Raw genomic sequence first — 23,026 nt, forward strand, 5'->3', positions numbered from 1 at the left:
CATGGATACACTGCTTCTTCCAATCAGTTCAGTATAGGCATTTAATAGGCTAAATGGTGAAATACATCTACAGGACATACATTAGTCGAGTATTATGTACAGGTGGCATTTTACAAAATTAGAAAGAACTGAAATAGAGCAAAGTTCAACAATGTCTTACTCCATAAAACTTCCTTTCTGCACTACATTAAATATTCTACAAGCTAGACTAGAAAAATATGACTGAATGTCTTTTTTTTTCTTTTTAGTTTCTACAAAGCTTTTAATCCAGAAAAAAATACAAAACAACTATCGAGTTTATTAGAGAGACAACACTTGCACACAGACAAAGTAAGTGGACATTCATAGACCTGCAAGTTGAATAAATAGGGTTTGTTTGTATAAAACAATTTTCTCTCTATCTTGCTTTCCTGTTTTAGGGCCTCTGGCCCATGGTCAGAAAAATAAAAATGGGAGGAGGAGTTTGGCTTTGCACAGTTCTTAAACTGAGGCCACACAGCTTTAGGAGAAAGCTTTAGTTTGAAGCAACCATTTGCTTCAGGTAAAATGCTTCAGGGGAGCAGCACAAAAGAGGGGAAAGGAGAGAGAGGAGTAATTAGGCTGGAAGAAGGAAATCTGGGATTTCTATACCAGCTGCAGCTTTAAGTACAAGGATGAAAAAAAGCAGTGGTGCCTTTGTGGCGTCTTTTCAGGGTGTATGTAGAATTTAGTTGTTTCTTTGGGAAACATATTTAGGGAAGTGCCATTGACCTCAGGTGGAAATAGGATAAGGGCCATCCAGAGCAGGAAGGGAGGGAGCGTCTGAAAGCAGATAGAGAGCACAGAAAATTGGGGGAAGTGTTTCAAACAACTGGTTTTCCTTTTAAAAAGCAAAAAGCAAATTAAGTGATACATCTAACGTCATTCCTCACAGAGCTGGGCAGATGCAGATTGGAAGGAAATCACACAGCTAAAAATATGTCGTCACTGCTGTTGTTTTCTCCCCAGAGCTTTGTAAAACTACTTGACAGTCGATGCAAAAGCAGCATTTAAAGAGCACCTCCCATCAGCCTGGCTGCCCTGCCAGCACAGCTCTCCCCTGGCACGGTGGGTCCGAGCTAGGGACCCTCTCCCCTCACTGCTCCTGTGCCAACACGGAGCTCCAGCTTTGTTGGCTTTACCAGAAAACTGTCACCAGTGAGGGGGTGACAGGGACAGCAGCCAGATTTAGGAAGTGCTCTTGAAACCTTCAGTTACTCTGGTGAAATTCGGTGCTCTGACCAGAATCCCACTCAGCCAACAAAGTAATTCTAACAGTGTAGGCAAGAAAGTCTACATCAAGAAGGCAAAACAGATTGTTATATAGATTGAGAGAGCAAAGTTTAACTTAAGTATCACATTATACTGTACTACACTGCTTATAAAAAGGGTCCTAGATCCCAAACACCCCAAATAATGAGTTATAGTTTTGTACATAAATTAATGTTGCTTTGAAGTAAAATAGTCTCTTTCTTTTGTAATAAACATTCATTGCACAGAATTCTTTGTAAGTAAATATATTAAATTTGGTTGCTAAGAAGGTAAAAACTTATTAATACATCTGGCCAGTAAATTTTATCAACCATCACACATTTAAAAGTTGTTGTTAGCGAAAATTATTACTGGAGAAAAGAAAGCACTTGGAAGTCAACTTAGGAGTTAATGCTGGAAGAAATCCTATTATTTCACTCCACCTACAGCAAGCAGCTTCTTCTGGATGCAACATTAATTGGAAGTACAGACCCCATCCAGCCCTGCAGAGATGGAAAAAGCCATCTTTGCAGCTTCCAGGACACTCATCACTGACAGTCAAACCCCTCTGAGAACAGGCAGTATCCACCCCCACCAGCCCATCCAATGGGTCTTGTTCCAGGCTGAGACTGGTGCTTCTCCTGGGACAGTGGAGGGAGATCCCTGTGCAGGAAGGGATTCACTCCTGTCAAAATGACCCCCCAATTCCCAGGGAAAATCCACTGGAGGGCAGAGGTGTCCAGAGACAGCTTGTCCCACCATGAGCTCTGGGCTCCAGGAGGTGACAGTGCCACCAAAGCTGAGGGAGCCATGCTGCAGGTGAGGAGGGCACCCCTTGGCACATGTGTTCCTGCCAGCAGAGCCAACCTGGCCAGGAGGGAGGCAGGTATTTGTCCTTCCACCACACCCCTCCCACTGCACGTGGCTCAGGGGAAACCTGGAGCCAGGCAAAACGGAGCACAGGTTTGGGATGGGCTGCGGAGCTCCTGCCACCTACCCCCTACCACCACTCTGCTCAGGGCAAGGGAGGAGCAGCTGTGCCCCTGCACCTACACCAAACACACCAAAGGAGTAACATCACAACAATCTCTGATAACGAGGTGGGACAAAGCCAGCCCTGGGGGAAGCAGGAGCCATCTCACCAGCTTTGAGGGTGAGAAGTGCACACCACACCACGGCTGGAGCTGGCCTGAAGAGCACATGGACAGCACGATCCACCCCACCAAGCCCACCACAGACAGCCTCAGCCACAAACACCAGCGACCAGCTCATCCACCAGCTAAGGTACAGCGAGAAAGCGCTTCCAAAAGGCATCAGCCTTGCTGAAAAGGCAGCTAAGGAAAGGCTGGTTCGTCCAGATATGCACAGGTTAGCCAAAGGGAGAGAACTGCTCTGGGCTGCCCCAGGAGGCAAACCTTGCCCTTGCGTCTCTATACAAAAGTTACAAAATCAACTGGTGACGTTATATTACATCTATTGTCCGTAATATCACAGTGCTAGTTTGAAATGGCTAAAAAAAGAAAGGTTTTAGATTTAAGACATTCCTCCTGTAGAAACGCAACCCCTTTGTCCTGATGTTGACACCTGAAAGCGGCCTTTCTTGAAAAAGATAAAACCAATGAAATGCACTAATTAAAATTAGGAGCATCTTTTCCTTGACAGCCTTGTATTTCCTAACACATCCCATTGTTTCCCAAGGGGAAATTAAACAAATAATATGAATCCCAGCCTGAAAATCAAAATGTTAGAAGAACAGTTCTAAAGCCCAGATGCTTCTTACCAGGTACTAACTAAATAAAACCCTTGCAGATTTAAATACAGATTACTTTGACATGTCTTCAGAGTGTGTTAGCTTTCCAACAACATTCACAATGAAGTTTCACTTCTGAGGCCATGGAGCTCCTACTCATTCTCTTCAGTTCTGCTTTCCAGAGTATCTGTACTGTCTTCCACGTCTTGAGCTGGGTGTGCTAAAGTATCTGCAAAGAAACAGCTCATCAGCACTTATTTCCCCATATAGGTGCAGCATTTGTTTGATTACCTGCTCTACCTGGCAGTTAATCTGATACAAGAAATCTTCTCTGCTTGCAAACCAGTAGTTAAACCTGGGGTGAGGAATTCTGAGTGCATCACAGTCTGACTTTGCAGGGAGCCTGAGACCTCAGGTAAAATATCAGTGAGATGAGGTGACCCCTACTATCATGGGAAGGCCACCCAGTCTTGGAAATCTGCTTAAGCTGTCAGGCCTGAAGATATAATGAGTTTAAATCAAGGCACAGAACCAACAGAGAAACCACAATATATAACCTGAAAGTCAGGAAATAGATTTGGCTCGTATTTACTTGTGAATGATCAAACTCTGTGGTTGTCACCACCCAGAAATGCCAACTGGAATAGCAGGTGATTTTACACTTCCAGACCTTTTGTCATCAACCCTTGGAAGGGAAGGGAAGGTGCATCTTGCACCCTGTCCCGGCTGCTGTGTCTGGGGGTTTGGGTGACAAATGCTGGTGCACTGAAATGGAAACCAGGACACTCTATAAGAGAAAAGGACAGCACTGAGATGAAAAAAAAAAAGGAAATAAATAGGCCAGTTTCTCACTGGAGCACTTCCTGTGCAAGCTACACTTAGACAAGGTCTTACTTTATCTGTACTTACCCCACAGTGACACTGCCAGCCAGGGGTACATATTTGTGAGCTGCTGCTGCACTGACACACTCCTGGGACACCAGGATGCTTTGAAAACGTGCAGCTGTCAGACATTTCACTTCTAGGCTAGGAGACAGGGATAGATACATGCTACTGACCAGGATTACTGCTCCCCAGAGTGATCTGCTAACGTGCAGTGCATTGGCTGCCTGCTGGCCAAGTGAGTGACTGATGCAGAGGAAAACAACACTGCTCAAAATCTGCAACAAAATTTTCAGTCCACAGGACTCCTCCAGCACAGATGTTTTCTGGGCACCTTGAAGTGTTTGTCTCATTGTTAACTTCAGTGCACAGCACTGTCTACAGCTACACTGAAACAGCTACTTTCCTATGGGGCACAAGGATGAAAATTACTCATTTAGACCTTCCAGATCCATCTGCTGCTGCTGCTGCTGGACACAGACTCTTTGGTCACCATGAAGACCTTTGTCCTCTGCTGACTTGAGGTCCTCAGGAGGCCAGCGCAGCTCCCCGCTCTCCACCTCCCCGGACTCGGTGGGCTCCACCACGATGGAAGGCAGCCTTTTGGACAGCTTGGGGTACTTCTCACGGGAGTCTGGGAAGGCCTGGGGAGACATTTGGGGATGCACATCAAAGCTTTGTGCAGGGATGTCTATTCAGAGCAAGCAGAGTATGTCCTTTCTACATTTGACATGTACTCATATGTCCATTAAAAAAAATCCTCTTTCATCTGGTGCAGATCAACAGCCTGCACAGGGAGGATTTCAAAACCAGCTGAACTAGCCAAGCATGGTGCAGAGAGGCTGTAGGTCTCAGCACACTGCCCCCTGCACGTGCTGTCCCTTCCTGAGCAAAGAACCCACTTTGCTTGCTGGTGTGTTGAGGAGACGATTGCCTGAACTCGTGTGATCCCACAAGAGCAGTGAAAATGGAGACTTGGGAGAGAAAATTTGTTATGCTGCCAAACACTTGTGTTTCAGTTCTGGTGGGGTTTAGGGACACCAAGGTCACTGCTCTAAGGCTAAGCTAAATGGCTGCTGCAGCCCTTGTGGCTGCTGTCCTTTTACTCTGATATGATATTCCCATTTTTTTGCAGTGATAGTTTATTAAGAAGCCACCACTGTGCAGAGCTATTTTCTACAATGTAGAACACTATTTTATGATGCATTCATGCAAAACAGGTAGCCTCAGAGAATATCTTTACGCAGAGGACCGTGCCAGCTATTTATTTTCATTTGTCACATTGAAGCTGCAGATCAAACACTCCACAGTGTGTTAGAGCTTGAAGCTGAACTAGAGCTTTTTAGTGAAGGATATTGTAAACATAAAAGTGCTTTCCTGTTTTCAACATAGCTGGATCACTTAAATCTCTCAGGGTACTTTGTTCTGAATAGTTTTGTTTCTCATGGATTGTTTTAGGGTTTTTTTGGAGGAAAAATCATTCCAGCTCCTCCAGGACATTACCATAAGAAACTCTGTTGTTGCTTCACTGAAACCTTTTCTCCTGGATCCTCCAACTTCCATATACCTGAACTAACAAGCTACAAATCTCTCCATACTAGCTGAGTTTTATTTTTATTTTATTTCATTGTGTTTCATTTCTAACAATAAAATCAAGGTGCATGTAAAGGGACTGAACCAGGACTTGAGAGCAAGAATGATCCCAGTTTAACTTCAGAGGCTGCCACAGGTTTGCTCTGGGCTGGTGGGAACCTCCCCACACATCTGCAACATGTTCACCACTGAACCACAGTCTCTACTATCTATCCGAAGGTGAGAAATGTTGCACATTAATGTAATGAGACACAATTAGGAATTTTTATTTTTTTTTGTGAGAAAGTGCCTTCAGTAGAATTAGACCACGTGAATCACTGAAGGCAAGCATTTCTGGTGCCACCCTGAGCTGCACCCACAGTTTATAACCCATCCTGACCAAGCAATGCTGCTTATGCTGCCCATCAGAAAAGAGCTGCCCAACTTCCCATGACACAGATTTCTCCTGAGCCGTTCATAATTTGGAAAGACATTTCCATGGCAGCTGTCTTGACTGGAAACCAAATATGAGACAAGGTCTCCTTGGGCAGGACAGATCCACAGACCTGCTGAGCAGCACTGCCCTCCTCTGCAGACCCACAGTGGAGCCCAGCTCCCTCAGCCTCACGGCTCAGCTGGCAGAAAAGAGCCATAAAATTGTGAGCAAACTGCTGCATTTTCTCCATGGCTGCACAGGCAGGTGACAGTGACCTCTTCCCCAGCTCTTGTGCTGCCTGCTGGGGTGGCACAGGCGGCATGACAGCCACCCCATCCCCAAACCTGCTGGCAGCCCCTGGATGGGCAAGGCAATACAACAAAAATTCTGCTTTACATCTGCTCTCTGAAGCCCAAGGAAATGACACAAAGCGATCTAAAAATGGCCTGAGGAATGATTATTACAGCTGCAAGAAAATTTAGGAAAGGCACCTGTGCGGCCTCAGCTGTGGCTATTTTTGTTTGTGTCATTCTCATATGGTCTTTTCTCACATCAACCACATAATTTTTTTTCCAACAGAGCCCAGTATTTACCATGTCCCTCCAGGAATGAGTCAGGACTGGCAGGAAGCAGAGCTGCCTGTTGGGCCTTGCTGTGTTTTTCTGCAGAAGCTGGAGCGTGTGATGAGTGGGCAGGAGACTGCAGGAAGAGAAGGACCAGTCTCCTGGACAGAGTGCTTGGAAGTTGCTGGAAGGAACCTAGTTCTCCCACTGAGTCACTGAGTTTGTGCTACATCTCATTTCTGTTTGATTTTGATTTTTTTTTTATTTTGCCTCAGGTGGCTATCACTAAAATGTGGGTGGTAACACCTTCTCCCAGAGGGGAAAAATAAAGGAGCTGGGGGAAAACTCTGGAGCATATGATCAGAGACACCAGAGAACAGCCCTGCATACACAGGTGAAGTCAGGGCTGGGACAGAGTTTGGGCAGCATACACTAATACAACACTGAGAACCTGGAACTTGGTGAAGAAGAGGAAAAAGAATACTGAAAATGTGCTCCTTGAGTGAGCAGCATCCATCCTGTGCAGCCTCTGAGGCACAGCAAAGCCCATGTGCTCTTTAAAGGCACAAAGCCTTTCACCACATGAACAAGTGATCCAAAAGGAATTTGCAAATTTCTGTTCTGACTTCCCTGGCTTCCAAATGCCAGATTTTCACCTGCAAGAGGCTGCTCCTGGAGTAGCCCTCTGAGTCTGCTCACAACGTTACACATTGTGTTGAGAGGCAGCTCAGGTCCACCAGGACACATTGTGTGGTTGGTCCCTGGTAGTGACACAGAGTCATGAGCACAAGCACAGAGCACAAACTGTGATGTGGGGGCTGGCACAAGGGGGGCTTGGGACATCGTGATCCCTCCTGCTGCAATGGGTGGGTGCTTGAGGGGGAGTGTGGAACAGAAAATGGGCACAGAAAATGCTCCTGCACCTGCCAGCAAATGGCCCTGCCCAGTGGTGCTGCTGTGATGCCTCAGCCATTTCTGTGAACTAGCCAATCATTTCAAATGGTCTCTGTTCTAAAAAGGGAGCTCCCTCTGAGCCTAAGGGAGCTCAGTTCATTTCAAGGGTGGCTGTGTAAAAGCTTGGCACAGTCCTGGCTGGATGCCTCTGTTGCACAGTAGTTGCTCAGATCTGAACTCCTGGTGACAAACAGCCTCTGTGCCTGCATCCCTGCAGGATCTGGGCACTGCTGTCACTGTGCCCTGCAGACCTGGCACCCCACTAAACACTTCAGCCCAACTCCTAACTTGTAGTAATAGAACCTGTGTAGGATCAAACACGTATTGCAGGGCTTGTTCTTCTGGCAGCAGTGCTCTGCAATTCAACACCTTCCCTAAGGACACTTATTGGCTGCATTAAATGGCTTTTGACAACCAACTCAGGACACTTCTCAGTTCAGCTGAAGTTACCTGGCTGGAGGGGCCTCCTTCCTCCTCAGGAGTTTGGCCGAGCGCGAATTCCTCCATCACCGGCTCGCGGGTGTTCATCACCTCTGTCATGCTGGGAACAGTAAAACAGAATGGGACTCTGAGCTTTGGCCCCACAGCTAATTTAACAAAAATTATTGGCTTTTCATATTGGTTAAAATAATTGTGTTACACTTTCCTTCCTGAGCTGTCCAAAAAATATTTCCTTGGCCTCCAAGCTAACTGTAGCTGCTGCTGTTGTGATGCTGAGCAGGGCATCGACCCCAGCTGCCCCTGGAACAGCAGAGAGGACCCCCACAGAGTCCCAGAGGCATCAGCTGGAAACTGGAGTCCTCCAATGTTATCAGCAATCAGTTTATTACCGATATATGAGCTCAGAAATTGCATCTGTGGACCAAAAAAGTAACTGGTGGAAATATCAGCCTTGAATTAAATTCTTATTCTGACTCTTCGTAATGTCTTCAATATTTGCTCTTCCAGATGTCTCTTCCATTTAGTCATGAGCCAGCACTTCTTTTTAAGCTGTTAATTCCAGACACACCAGCTGTATTGGCGTCTAAGAACCAGATTTTCAGCAGTCTTTACTCGCCTGAGTGTTTGGAGAGGTGTTGAGTGGGACCTCCAAATGCATCAGGGACTGTGTGGCACCTAAATCTCACTTAAATCTGGGACTTAGGCACCTGAGGTGCCTGTGTGCCCATTGAGCATCACCCTGAGCCACCTGGCATCGCAGGCAGAGGCGCTGGCCATGGGGCTGGCCTGGTTCTGCCAGGCATGGCAGCATTCCAGAGCAGAGCCAGAGCAGAGCAGAGCCAGAGCCAGAGCAGAGCCAGAGCAGAGCCAGAGCAGAGCACCGCAAAACCAGAGCCAGAGCAGAGCCAGAGCCAGAGCCAGAGCCAGAGCAGAGCAGAGCCAGAGCCAGAGCCAGAGCAGAGCCAGAGCAGAGCACAGCAAAACCAGAGCCAGAGCAGAGCCAGAGCCAGAGCCAGAGCAGAGGCAGAGGCAGAGGCAGAGGCAGAACCAGAGCAGAAGCAGAGGCAGAGCCATCACAGCCCTCGCTGCAGAACTCAGCCCAGCCCATGCCTAGGCAGCTGCACGTTGGGATTTTCCTCCATTTGCCATTTACAAATGAAGCATTCCACTGAAAAATCTGATGATGCCCAAAATCTCCAGAATGCATATTAAGTGTGTAAGGACAAACAGAGCCACTCTGAGCTGAAGGGGCCATGTTCATTTTAAATGTTAATACATCAGCCCTGGAGAGATCTGGCATGGGGCTTTCCCTCTCTTTAGCTGGCATTCATCAGGTAGTGCAGTTGGTGGCTGCTGGAGCCTCCTGCAGCACGCACAATGTAGGCACCATCCATCAGGCTGCCCTGCCACCTGCCACAGCAAACACTCCTTCAGGCACGACTGAATGCTGCCATTAATTCTGGCCCTGCTGCACACACAAAAGCCTTCTTTGTAACTGCTGCACCTTCTGAGAAATGCCAACTACAACATCTTAAGGATAACTTGTTTCAGGCTTACATTACCAATTACTGGACAGAACTAAATTTTACAATACCTGCAATTACTACGAGACCCTCCACAATGACTTTAATTAGCTGAAGCACGGAGTAGCATGATAGTGCAGAGACTTTCACTCCCACTACATCACATTTAAGAAAAGGCATGGCAGAACTGTGGGACACTTGGGCTCAGCTGTGGACCAGGACCCTATTCATCAGCACAGGGAAAAGCCTTGAAGGGTCAGCCTTGGACCCAACCAACACTGAATTAATTCACACACTTCCTGGTACATGCATGGAACAGGAAAGTACAACCAGGCTCTGAAACCCAGCAAAAGGCTGAACCAAACCCCTGATCTGAGCACCCTGCAGCTTACACAGCCTGAATCCTCCCAGAGCCATGGCATAGTAAAAGAGGGACAAATTCTACCTGCAAGGAAGAGTGTTTTGAGCTGCCAGCCCTTGCCTGGACCTGTACCACTCCCCAGGGACAGCACAAACCACCCCACCAGTACAATATATAGGCATGTTTGTGGACACATGCTTTTACTCCTGCAGCATCCAGCAGGCCATTCCATTGGGCACCTATGGACAACAGCACTGAGGGAGCAGCAGCCTGGAAATGGGAGACCCCTCCCAGCAGTGATAACTGTGGGCCCTGCTCACAGCTGTTCCTGCCACCTTAGATAGCACTCAAAAGAACAAGAGATGTGCCCTTGGACCAAAAGGAAAGTAGCACTCCCTCTGATATCACCTCCCTCTGACCACCCCTGGTGATCATTCCATCCCTGCCTTTTTCCCCACTCTGGCCCCAGTCTCTTCCTTGTTCCCAGAGGGGCCTTTTCACACCTCCTGCTGCCCCTCTGGCAATAGCAGGACCATGCTCTCCCAGCCCAGCTCTTTGGGAAGAGCTGCTTTGCAGGGCTTTCACACCCTGTGTCAGCCAGAGCCAGCTGTGAGCCTGGAGGAGCACTGGGCCCACCACTCTGAGCACGTCCAAGATGAACAGCTTTCTCTTGGCATCCTTTTCAGGGTTCAGCACCCTAAACCCAGCTGTCCTGGATTGCAGGGAAAAGGAAATGAGAAAGTGTGTGTCTAGATGGAAATAATCTTAGAGGCTTTGCATGGGGTCAGTATTTATGAAGTTTTAGTCTTGGCAACTACAGAAAAGCCATGCCCACTGCTGTGTGTCCTGGGGGTTGGTCCCTGCTAGCCAGCAGCAGAATCCTGCACTCACTCATAGCTGGCTGGTTTATTTTAGCAGCCATTCAATACATTACAAATGTTTAAATATTTCTCTGTCCTCATTCCATGGAAAATTTGAGATATACATCCACACATGCACTGTCAAATGTGTCATATGAGCTCCAAGATGTTAAGACCTCACGAAATTCTATTATTGAGCAATAATGGGCTCCGTGCTTCCCTAAGACCACATTATACCCTGCAGATTATTTGTAAATGACAAAGACAAATGATTTGGGCTAGAAAAATGGTGACAGTCCTGCCAGTGTTACAGCAGATGCCTCAGTGAATCAGCTCCCAAGCTGTTGAAGCCCAGGCCATTTCAGAAAATCTGTGCAACTTAAGGCTTTGATTGAATAGGACAGCAGAAGTGATTGTACTTGACGTGTTTCAGAATAGAACATCGGGCCATGCAATTGCCAAAATAATTAGGCTTTAACTGGAATAGATTAATTATTCCCAGTCTTCACTTTGAAACAGTGAAGGAAAGCAGAAGATCTATATGGGCTGTGAAAGCAGTGATGTTTCTAACGAGCTTAACTAGCTCTTTAACAGGACGCATAACTAGATGTAAAATAATTGAGAATGCCACTGCAAATCAGTTCCTGAAACTTCAAAATCACCTGTAGAACATCACTGAGTTGTTTATAAAGCCATATAAACTGAACAACAGGCTTGGTGATGCTGCTTAGGGCTTTTCAAACTGTGATAACATTTATGCACAATTTTTTGCTTTTCAGTATTGATGGAAAATATTAAGCCACTTTTAGCACTGCTTTTACGTGAGATGTACTGACTGACATACAACAGAAAAGTGGCTGATTCAAACAATTACAAGAACTACAGCTCTTCAGTCTTGCATTCATTTTATGTATGGTAGATGCTGGTATCACCAGTGACATACAGTAGCCATAGTGATGCAAAACAAGGCAATAAATAGCATTTACAAACAAAGGATAAATTCTGTTCTGGTGGATGAGTCATCTACTCTGAACCTTAAAATTCTTGTGTCAGTGAATTAAGAGATACATTACTTCCCCTAGTTTTAATTAAGCATAAATATACCAGTGGGGAAGGGAGGGGGAAGTGAAATCTGTTCTTGCATTTCTGTGAGAAAACTACATTTAGAGAAGATTATCTTAAATGCAGTGCTAAAGTCTACAGTCCCAGGATCACACTATGCTGATCTTTTTCCAGGGGCATGGAGCAAAAGCACAGATCACTTTGTGCTGCTTGTGATGGCACTAACAAGGTCAGTAACATACAGAGCAATATTTAGCCTGACAAGTGCTAAGCCACCTCCCATGGGAAAGGCCTCAGAAACAATGCACACTTTTATTTTAGGTTTTGAACAAAGGGCAAAACTGACCTGTGAAATTCATGGGGAAAAAACAGTATCTGAATGCAGACCAGCTTCAGGACTCAAAAATGTGCAGCACTCATGGAAAATAGGCAGGTCACGTGATGCAAGGAAGTATTCCCTTAAGGACAGGGGCACAAACACATTTTATGGGACAAGCTGAGCTGTGGGTAGGGAGAGCTGTTACCTGAAGCAGGGATCAGTCTGGGCGATTCTCAGGCATGCAGTGAACTGAGGCCTGATCCTGCTCTCCCTCCCCAGCCAGGACTGCAGCACAGGGGACCCCAGCCAGAGCAGGAGGCTCTGGGGAGGGCAAGCAGCAAGCACAGGGCAGTGACAGAAGAGAGCACGTTACCTTCAATCACATCCACAGTGTCACTTCCAAAAACTGTCCTTGCCACAGGCGTCTGTGCCACTGAGGGAGAGTGGTGCAGACTCAGTCAAAGCCTAGAAGTGCCTGGAAGAGACAACAGAGCAGGGTCAGGGCTGGTGACCAGAGGGACAACGCTGGCAGGCACTGGTGTGAAAGAGTTCTGCTGAAAGCTTGCTGCAGAAAGCCCCACTCTGAAGGTCTGTACCATTTTCTATGCAGGGTGGGATTTGATCTTCACAGAGCACCTTGTGAATTACTGAGGCAATTAATGTAGCAAAGCCACCCAAAGCTAACTGAAACACCTCACAGTCCGACTCTTTGTGATGTTAAACCTTATTCCTTAGTCTGAGTTACACAAAAACTGCAGAAACTGGGATACTCTGAAATCCTCCCATACAAAAATTGTATTGATTGTTGGAAAATTGGAAAACAAAAAATGTATTCCCTTATTTGGCAGGATCAGTTTGTTTAGTGAGAGACAGTTCTACTGATCAATACACAAAGAAGACAACATATGCTCAAAGAAGGATCCATTAACATTGCATTACTGCACAGTTCTTTTGGAAGTCACAGGGGAAGTGAATTTTTGAAAAATCTACTCCAATTTGAAGGTAATATGTTGACTGGTATCAAGACAGGGAGCCTACTGAGCAGGAGTGAGGATCCCACCATTTCAAAGAGTGAATCACTGATTTCTGATGACTTCTCTGTCAGAAAGCCTTAGCTGATGAGCCTCAGGAGCTACAGTGCGTAAATATAGTCAGTATCTAGGCCAGAGATGATTTTCTGAGAAATTTGTTTAGCTCTACAGCTTTCCAAATATATATTCATGCCAGCCACAGCTATTTCCTTGGATGGGAAAATGGTGTTTTCAGTGAAGTGAATGGCACTAGTATATATATTTTATATCCTCCAGTGGTTTGGATTCCAGCCCAAATGATTAAACAAATCTACCTGCTCTGGAAGCCTTCCTACCAAGATTTATTACACTGGATTAACTGCACACTGATTTTATTCAAAAACAGTGACAGAGGGAAAATTGTGTATTGCATTCTGGAGTTTCTTCTCGTGCCACAGGCCATGCTTATTGAAAATCAGGGAAGCAGGAAATCACTTCTCTATCCCCAGGATTCAATCCAGAAGGTTTAATTCTTGTCTGGCAATTCTCCTTGCTAACCAATGACCAAACCAACATCAGGGAGGCTAATGTTTTGTCCCTTAAAAATTCATGACTACACTCAATGTTTGTCTCATAAAAACAAGGGAGCATCTGATACCATTTTATCCAATGCTCTGGGAAGATTTTTATCCCACTACCCATCACAAAGCTGCTGCTATTAAACCTACAAAAATTCAGCTTGAATTTGTCTACCTTCAATATCTCCTTCAGAAAAGACTGGATGTAATAAGAACAATTATTTCAGAGTAATTATTACAGTGCCAATGAGAGGTAAAAGGGTGTAGGAGATAAGGAACCAGGCACCACATGGTCAGTGGTTGGAATCCAAGCCAGGCCACTTCCTATTCAGAGTTATCTTCAGATGACTGGTTAGTGCTATACTGAATTAATTAAACCCATATCCACTGCTTTCCAGTCTCAGCAAAGGACTTCAGGATTTAACTGACCCAAGCCCAATCCCCTCTCTGGTGTTTTGGGAACTCTGTCCTGTGGTGCATGCGGTGTTGGACAGGGGATGTCAGCCCCTGCTGCTCAGCTACTTGAAACCTGGAATAAAAAAAATTCACTTCAGGACCACAGCATGGAAAATGTCCCTTCTCCCAGTATCACAGCCATATTCCAGTACAGAACTACCAGAATGCATTTATTCTCTGAAGAGAAAATATTCACTTTACCTGCCCAATAGATGTGATTACCTTCTGTGGCTGACAAACATAAACTAAACCCCTTCCTTTGTGATACTGGCTAATCTTTTAGAAACAAGGCACAGCTACTGAGACCTTGCAAAGGGCTTTAACTGCAATGGAAACCATCTGGAAATTACCCAAGCAAAGCCTTTCTCTGGTTATCTCTCCTTGTCCCTTACTTTTACCCACCTTTGCTGCTTTCCAGCCTGGAGCCCATTTGCTCAATGCACCCTCTTCCAACCCACCCAATTTCGGCTGCCAGAATAACTTGCCTTCCTTTGCCTCAAGTTGATAACCAGCTTCTTCTCTGGCTGCTGGAGTACCAACACAGCTGTACTGTCATTAATAGGAACCAAATCAAGTCCCAAGTCTCCAAGACCAGTGGTACTGGCTTGGCGACACCTCGTCTGGGCTTGTGGAGCCTGGCTATACCTCCCAGCAAAGAGCAATTAATTTAGGGATTACTCCAATGAGCTGATCACGTCTTGCCTCTTTAGGAGCCAAAGCATGGAGCAAAGAAGTCCTGAGATGTTCCAGCTTTTCACTAGTGAGACCAAGGAATGCTTCAGTGGTGGCCTCTTTGCCCAGAGCCAGGGCCCTCAGCTGACACAAGGGGATGAGTCTCCACCTGTGCTGTGGCATGGGTCACAAGCCCAGGCACTGAAAGGTGCTCTCTGGGCTTCTCTCCCACGTTGGAAAGCATCTGGAGCAAACTGCATTTTTGGAGCTTCTACAACATGAGGACACAGCCTGTCCCAGTGGGGTGGTCTCACCATCCCTGGGAGAGCAGCTGGTGCCAGCGCAGATGCGGGATATTGGGCAGCAGCTCTGGTCAGCTGCAGTGCATGGGAAGCCCAGCCTGGCTGTCTCTCCCGAGTCTGCTCTTCGTGGGGGCAGAGGACTCCACCAGGAACAGCAGCAGAGTCCTCTCCTTGGGAAAAATCCACTGTGAATTGCAAAGTAGATGTTTTTAAAGCAAGTGTGCTTTAAAACAGAAACAGGAACTGGGCCACAGGCTGCAATCCTAGCAGCCCACTTGATAAAGGAGCATGTCTCAGAGGCTCCGAGCCCCAAACTTTTCTCCCACAGGCAGCAGCACCTCCAAAATCAGGGCACTTCTATTTAGAGATTCCTCCTACTCTGGAACATCACCCCTTCTCCCTGAGCTGCCCCAGTGCTGGAGACAACTGGGTGGCAAAGTGAGACCTGACCTCACGATGCCAGGGCTGCTGCTAGATTAGCAGAGACTGCAGGACACCGACACCCTCTTCCCTTCCCTGGCTTCCCAAAGTAATCATTTCCCACTGAGCACTCATGGAAATATTGTGATAACAGCCTAACAATACCACATTGAAGGTGCACCTTCTAACAAAGAGTAGATATGAGGCAGAAATTGGCCTTGAACTCCACTTGCAAATCTATCATTTTTCTGGCACGGCAGAAACAGCAGCCCTCCCCTCCTTATTTCAATGGGTCAATCCCAAGGGCTTTTCCAGCCCTGTACTTAAATTGTGCTGGATGGACACCCCCAAGGTGGCTCTGCAGCTCAGCCTCGTGGCACCAGGACAGAGCTCTGGGTGCAATCACAGCACGAACACGGCTCCCACTGATTCAGACAAGCCACAAACAAACCGGGAGCTCAGCCTTGGGCGGCCGCCCCACCTCCCGCCTCACCCCACCACAGCCCCTGATAAATGCAAACTTTTCTTCATTCAAGGACTCCAGCCTTTGTGTGTGCTACAAAAGGAAACCCCTGCTATTGATTACAAGGAGAATTGGGACAGGCAGTGCATAAGAGTGGCGAGAGGTGGGAGAAGCAATGGTCTGCTGCTTGCGTTTTGCAGAGTGGAAAATTTCGATGGGTCACAGGAAACCCTGCTCAGCAAGTCCCAATAAACAAACAGGTCAAAGGAGGTTTTTCCACCCAGAAGAAGAAAGGGTGCCTTATTCAGGCCACTCTGCTGCAGCAGAGCAGGCTGTCAGTTCAGCCAAGGTGGAGGAGTGGGCCCTCCATGACAGAGCTGCAGTTGTGGTGGATGGAGCCATGAAGGGGCTGCTCACATGGTACAAGAAGGTGCATGTCCTTGCAAGGAATGCCAGCTGGCATTTTCCATGACCAGGTGCTTCTGTAGATCCAATTCCTCCGTATCTCAGTCTTTGGTTAGTCCTAGGAAGATGGAACTATAGCTGAGACCCATCCACAGGCAGGACCATGCCCAGTACTCTACCAGGGTGGGACAGTGACTTCAGCATCTCGGTACAACCCAAAACAAGCACTTACATCAGTGACACCCCACAGGCTGGTTTCCCTGACTGCACCTCAGTTCAGCTTTTGGACACTGCAGGTAGGAACTTGGACAGAGTCTTTGTTTCCCCTGGTTGCACGTTTATAATGAATGCACTTCAAGAAGTGTTGTAGATTCCATGGGACTAGCAAAATGTAAATCACCGCATGGACCGCAGAAGATAAATGTATGAACTCCTATTTAAACCTCCCACTTCTTTTTGGATGCAAATCTCTTTCCTAAGCAACTGAGAGAAGTGCGATATGTGTCAGAGTCTGGAGATTAGAGATCTGTTCTGTTCCCTCGTTTCAGAAGCTCTTGTCTTCGGCCACCCACGCAGTACTTGAGTTCTGCTCTCCGCAGGCCAAAGCTCCTTCCTCTCCCCGGCAGCGTGTGCTCCACAGAAGATGTCGATCTCTCTCAGGAAGCAGCGAGATGAAACGGCTCTCCAAGTGCAGGAGCTGAGGCATTTCAGCATGAGACACAGCACGTAGTTTGGGAGAGAGAAAAGGGGTAGGAGGCTGCTATTTCCAGACCGTGCTGCCTCTCACCGCTAACTTTGTGGCAAGCTGCAGTTTTTACTGTTCCTGCTCCAAAGAAACTACTAGGGTAAGTATCACCCCTGGGAATTTCTCAGACACTCATCTGTGGACTCCCAACACTACAAAACACAGGCTTGCAAAGGGCCAGTGCTGGCAGATGACTCTAACTCAGCCCCCTCGGCTCCTGGTGTTGCACAATCACCACTGGGGAGCCAGGGTTCTTCTGACATCCCCAGATCCTGGAGTGCCATAGCTACACACAAACCTCAACTTCCAGCTTACTGTAGCTGCCCAAGCTCCTGCTAGCCCTCTTGGCAAAAAGGAGATAAAAACTAGATTCATAAATGGTCAAAGAAGAAGTAAAAAGAACTAAAATGTTCCTGTGTTTAACTATCACAATTTTCAAAGCAAACTCATGATTTGCGGATGATTCAACTCAAAAGTTTTTTCAAATTATTTTTGCTGTGCTGCTTGCTATGGGTGCTTCCTTGGTGGATTCTTCCTGTTGCTTTTTCTTTTCCCCTGGCTGCTTTAAAGCAGCTCATTTATTTCAGCTCTTTGATCTCAGCACTAAACTACCTGAGCTTCCTCACGGAAGATGCCACAAGGGACAGGTACGGCAGGAGGGGCTGGGGCAGCCAGACAGGATGCTCGGAGATGGGGACGGGGAGCAGCCAGCCAGGATGCATGTGCAGAGCAGCGGAGGGAGGAAGAGGTAGAGCAGATGGGAAGAATGACTAAGCCAGCTCCTCTGAATGCTGGTAGACCTCGACATCGTGGAAATCTCCACAGAGCCCTCATGGAACTGTGTGCCAAGAGAAAGTCTGGATTTATTTTTTTAACATCAGATTCGGCAGCTAATTGATGTGAGAGGAGCTCATTAGGAAAACACCCCATCAAAATTAGAGATAAGCCTCAACAAGCTGTTAAATGTTTTAGAGGTATCTCTTCTGGTACTTGCTGTGCACATACTCTCATCTGAGAACTTGCTTTTGGGATCAGAAACACCTGTATTGAGCAGCATGATTTTGCATAGGCTTTAATTTCCCACAACTTTACAAAGCCAGCACCTTACAAATAACTATATTGTTCATTTTAACTCAGAGTAATCCTTACTAAAGGCTTTTAGAAGAAAATGGTTTTGTTTCTGGGATCTGCTCTGGAAGATGATGATTCTTTCATCCCTAATATTTCATGCCACAGTTGTCCCTCACCTTGCAGCACCCATGGGAATCAGTGACAGATTAAATTTGGCTTCCTGTGCTTCCTTCTACCATCCCATAGGTATTTTTGGATAGTTCTGAATTCAAGCAAGGGAGTGGAGGAAAAACATCTTAGAGCATCAACATAGAGTACATGATTCTCAGATGGAAATGTCATGGGAAATGGGTTGCAAAATGTTTGATGTCTTTTTGGCACCGTGAAAGAATACTCTGGATAGTCTATCACTGGGCTCATTTCTAGGCAACACAGTAGGGTAAGAGGTTAGGTGCAGTCAGATAGAAAAGTATTTACTTAAGAGACAAATTAGTTATTTCCTGGTAACTTTGGGAAAATTAGAATACAGTGCTATCAGTGTTATAACCCGATATAATATTGAGCATTTAGGTAAGGAAAACAAAGCAAAAGTGGTGAGATTTTATAAAAACAAGCAAACAAAAACCCACAAGAGACTCCTAAGAGAACAAAGACAATGAAGTGGCTATTAATATTCCTTCTTGGCAATTACCAGCACAACCACAGGTGTCACGGTATCACAACCTAACACCAGAGATGCAGCTGGTTTTGTCCACAAATTAAAACTCCATCACCTCAATTGAATTTCCAAGCATGGGAAGCTGCCCTGGCCCAAGATGGAGGATATGAGAACACTCTGTCCTACCACGGTAAGAATGGGGAAGATGGAGGGTGAGGACAACACACAGCTAAAAATAATCACTAAAAACCAAAAAATTCAGCGTGCCTTTTTTTAATGACTCATTAACACTGAAAGCAGATATGCATTAACAAGACTGTGAGTCTTCCTGCCAAACAATTAACATTCACCTTCTGAATCTAGAGGTCTACTAAGTATTTGCACAGAGGCAGTTTATGTGTGTGCATGTCAGAGACTGAACTCAGCTGAAAATTCAGGTTACATCTTACACAAGCTGCCGTGGTCTCAACGGAGGAGCTGGACTTGGACTATTTTCTCCAATTCCTATGGGGACATGGGCACTGGAGGGTAGAACACTGTGGGATCAGTCAATGCACACTGATGAGAGAGGGAGATTATCCTGCTGGACCACAGCTTCTTCCACACTGGCATCTGCTCTGCTGGGGACTGGTCATGCTCTCCCCAAACCACGAAGGAGAGGTGGTCCCAGACCCTGAGGACTTGCAACCAAACAAGGACAAAGACTGAGATGAGATTTTAAGGACCTGTTGGTATCAATCAGTCTACTTCATTCTAGCTGGATGTTATTGGTTGGCAGCTTTCCTGGGGTTTGCAATAAAGCCTTCCCTTGAAAACTGGAAATTCAGGAAATTGATTATTTCACAGAATTTTCCAAAGAATGTGCATGTTTAAGAAGCAAAAGGAAGGGCTGTTGCTGAGGCAGGTACTGGTCTCCTTGAAGTCCTGGCAGAGCTCTTCCTGCCTCGAATGGCATAGGATCAAGGCTTCTCTGAACAACTTCTCCAAAACAGAAATGGTTAAATGGGCTCAAACACAGGGGCATAATTTCAGAAATGAGAGAGAGAGATCAACTCAGGATTCAATAATTTCAGAAATGAGAGAGCCTGTGACACTCTGGGGTTGGTACCTGATCTATGCAAAAGCCTGTTGCTTAATACAAAGAGATCATTGTGAGAAGGGAGGCAAAGTAGTAACTATATTTGCACATTATTTCTTCTGCTAAAGCAGTGTACCAAAGACGCTGGAGGAAATTCCCCCTGATTGACAAACTGTCAGGCTAGAATGGGAAAGCGACAAAACCGGGTCAAGTTATTCCCTGTTTGCTTGTTTTCTCTTTGTAATCATAATGTTGACTCTGCAAACATGTTTTTTAAATGGTGTATTAATTATCCAAATCCTGAGCTGTGAGCTGGATTCTTTTCTGGGCAAAAAATTTGTTGCTCATTAAAACTAAGAGAAGGAAAACACTGGCTTGAGCCTGGCTGTGCGTAGGCAGAATTTCCCCGCTTCACCTTCCTTCACAGGCTCCTCATAAGGAAGCATTGTGCTGTGAGCCAGGCAGGCTGCAGGGCAGGTGTGAACACCAGCCCTGGATCCCTCAGTGAGAAGTGAACCCACAGCCTGAAGGGCTTCATTGCTGTACTGACTGTACAACTGCAGTACAGACCTCAGTCGGGAAAAGACTAATGGAAACAAATTTCTCTCTGTGCGTTGCTTCTTGTGGTTGGAGGGGTTAATGCTGCGTCCAGGCTAACCCAACTCCCCTCCACAACTGTAGCCATATTCAGAGATGCACAAACACGGCTCTGTCCCAGATGAAAAGAAAATTTCTGTGGTATGTTCATTTGGCAGATGGAAAATACTCTCACCCCTTGCTCTGAGTGAAACATAGCCCTCCTTTACAGAGCAAAGTAGGTTCTTTCATTCTCTAAAAGTAATCATATGTGTGGTATTTGCTACCTGATGGGAAACGCAAGATTTCAGTGTTCACTTCAGCTCGGCTGCAAGCAAAAGCATCGTCTTAAGCTTGTGCTTTGTTAGTCGCTTCCTCGCCTCAAAAGTTGTCTTGGAGAAAAAAAAAGGCATAAACAAATAGCTGAGGCGATCGCAGCCCACAAACCAACAACTCCCTCAGCGCTGCGCTCATTCATCAGGATTCCTTCACACAGCCCTTTCGGCTGCGGAACGAGTTGGGTGGTGTTTTTGTAAACGAGAATCCTTTTTCTCAGTGAATTCTCCGTAACACCCTTTACTCGAACAAACAAGCATGCGGAGAAACGAGCCGCGGCAGAGGCGCGCGTTCCGCCTCTCTCTCTCTCCCCGTTACCCCGCGGCCGCCCGTGGGACCGGAGCGCTTCTCCCCGCTCCGCTCTCCCCGCCCCGCACGGCCCCGCAGCGCTCCGACCCGCGGCACCGCGCTCCGAGGCTCCCGTGCCCCGCACAGACCCGACCCGCACCGCACTGACCCGCACGGCACCGACCCGGCCACACGGCAGCACACAGACCCGCACACATCCGACCCGCACCACACCGACCCGACCCGCACCACATCGACCCGCACAGACCCGAACCGCACCACACAGACCCGCACACATCCGACCCGCACCACACAGACCTGCACATACCCGACCCGCACCACACCGACCCGACCCGACCCGCACCGCTCTGACACGCACGGCACTGATCTGCACCGCACAGACCTGCACCGCATTGATCCGTACGGTACCGACCCGACCCGACCCAACCCGCACCACGCAGACACACAGACTGCACACACCCGACCCGCACGGCACCGACTCGACCCGCCCGGCACGGACCGCCCGGCACGGACCCGCACACACCCGACCCGCCGCCCCTGTGCCCAGCTCCGGTCGCCGGCTCCACCACGGGGGCGCTACCCGGGTCCCAGGAGCTGCTCCCGGCCGCGGCGGGGCTGCGAGCGGGGCACTCACAGGTGGCCGCTCTCTCCCTCTCCGCACCCCCGAGCCCGGCTCACCGGCGCGGCAGGCGAGGCGAGGCGAGGCGAGGCAGGCGGCAGCCGCCCGCCGCCCATGCACGGCGGCAGAGGGGAGCCGGCAGCTCCGTCAGCGCGTCCGCATCCTCCCGGGCCGGGCGCTGGCACCGCCGCCGCGGCACCTCCCCGCCCGCAGACCGGCCCCGCCGCCGCCAGCACGGGGAAACCACTCCCCCGGCAGCGCCGGCGGGGCGGCGCGCAGGCACGGCCCGGCCCGGCCCGGCCCGGCACGGCTTGGCCGCCCCGCGGGGAGGGGACACTGTCCGCGGACACGTGTGGCAGCGCAGGGCCTCACCCAGCCCTGACCCCCGCACGGTGCCGGGGTCACACAGCGCGGCACGGAGGGCCCGGAGGGGTCACTCCCCCGGAGCGGTTCCCCCTCTCCCCTTGCTTTGCTCACGGGTGTCCCCAGCCCGCCCTGCAGCAGTCCTTGCTGAGAAAACGTCGAATGCGGAAAGCACAAACTTTTTGGGGCTCTTTTTGGAGGGATTCTTTTTTTGGGGGGGTGGGTGCTCCCCACCGAAGTGAGTTTCCCATCTGCATCCCCGACCCGCGGCAGGAACGCGCTCTGCGGCGCGCAGCATCCCACCGCCTTGTCCCGAGGGGCTGCGGAGCTGGGCCCGGCAGGCAGTCTGTGCCAGGGCTGTGGTAAGGGGCTCCCCCCTGCCAGGGGCTCACTGCACACAGACTGTCAGGAGGCATCTGCAGCTCTGCATGTATTGGAGATGTTTGTGACAGAGGCAAAAACACACGCAGTGGCAAAAGTCACACTGGTGGAGCAGTGGTGGAGGAATGTGGATGCACAAAGGAGCACGGTCCTCCCCAGGGCTGGGCATCCCCCCGGGAAGCAGCTCAAACTCGGTTGATGCAACCAAGGGATGCAAGGGGGGTGCAGATCTGCCTCCCTCCCTCTGCACAGCAGCAATGGGAGCTGTGGCCTCAGCCTGCAGTGCAGCCCCTGAGGTCCCCTCTTTGCCAGGCTCAAAGGAGGGACATGCACCATGGCTGCTGGAACAGGCCTTTCCTTTAGTGCCTTTTTCCCGAGACTGGTGCTTCCAGCACAAGTACACAAGAGCACCATGGAGCACAGGAACACTGAAAGGGAGATGGGTGTCAGCCAGGGGAGACCTTCCAGCATTCGTTTTGTGGGAGGTCCTGCAAAACAAATGCCAGCATCTCTGGATGGCACAGGGTGCATGGAGCACCCAGGGGAGCACAGCTGCAGGTGCAGAGGAAGCAGTGTGTAACCTCTGCTTCAG

The 23,026-nt window shown here is 48.3% G+C and overlaps 1 protein-coding gene across 1 annotated transcript; it reads right to left on the reverse strand.

Annotated features, from left to right (window-relative positions):
* Nucleotides 1-14: 14 nt before the first annotated feature.
* On the reverse strand, nt 15-22,120 carry LBHD2 (LBH domain containing 2; the record flags this gene model as incomplete). Its single annotated transcript, XM_074542141.1, has 4 exons — nt 15-3,248; nt 4,344-4,545; nt 7,877-7,967; nt 21,750-22,120. Coding segments are annotated over 4 exons (741 nt in total), but the record flags the coding sequence as incomplete, so codon positions are not given.
* Nucleotides 22,121-23,026: the final 906 nt, after the last annotated feature.

The sequence above is a fragment of the Zonotrichia albicollis genome, chromosome 6, assembly GCF_047830755.1.
Source record: "Zonotrichia albicollis isolate bZonAlb1 chromosome 6, bZonAlb1.hap1, whole genome shotgun sequence".
Lineage (NCBI taxonomy): Eukaryota > Metazoa > Chordata > Aves > Passeriformes > Passerellidae > Zonotrichia > Zonotrichia albicollis.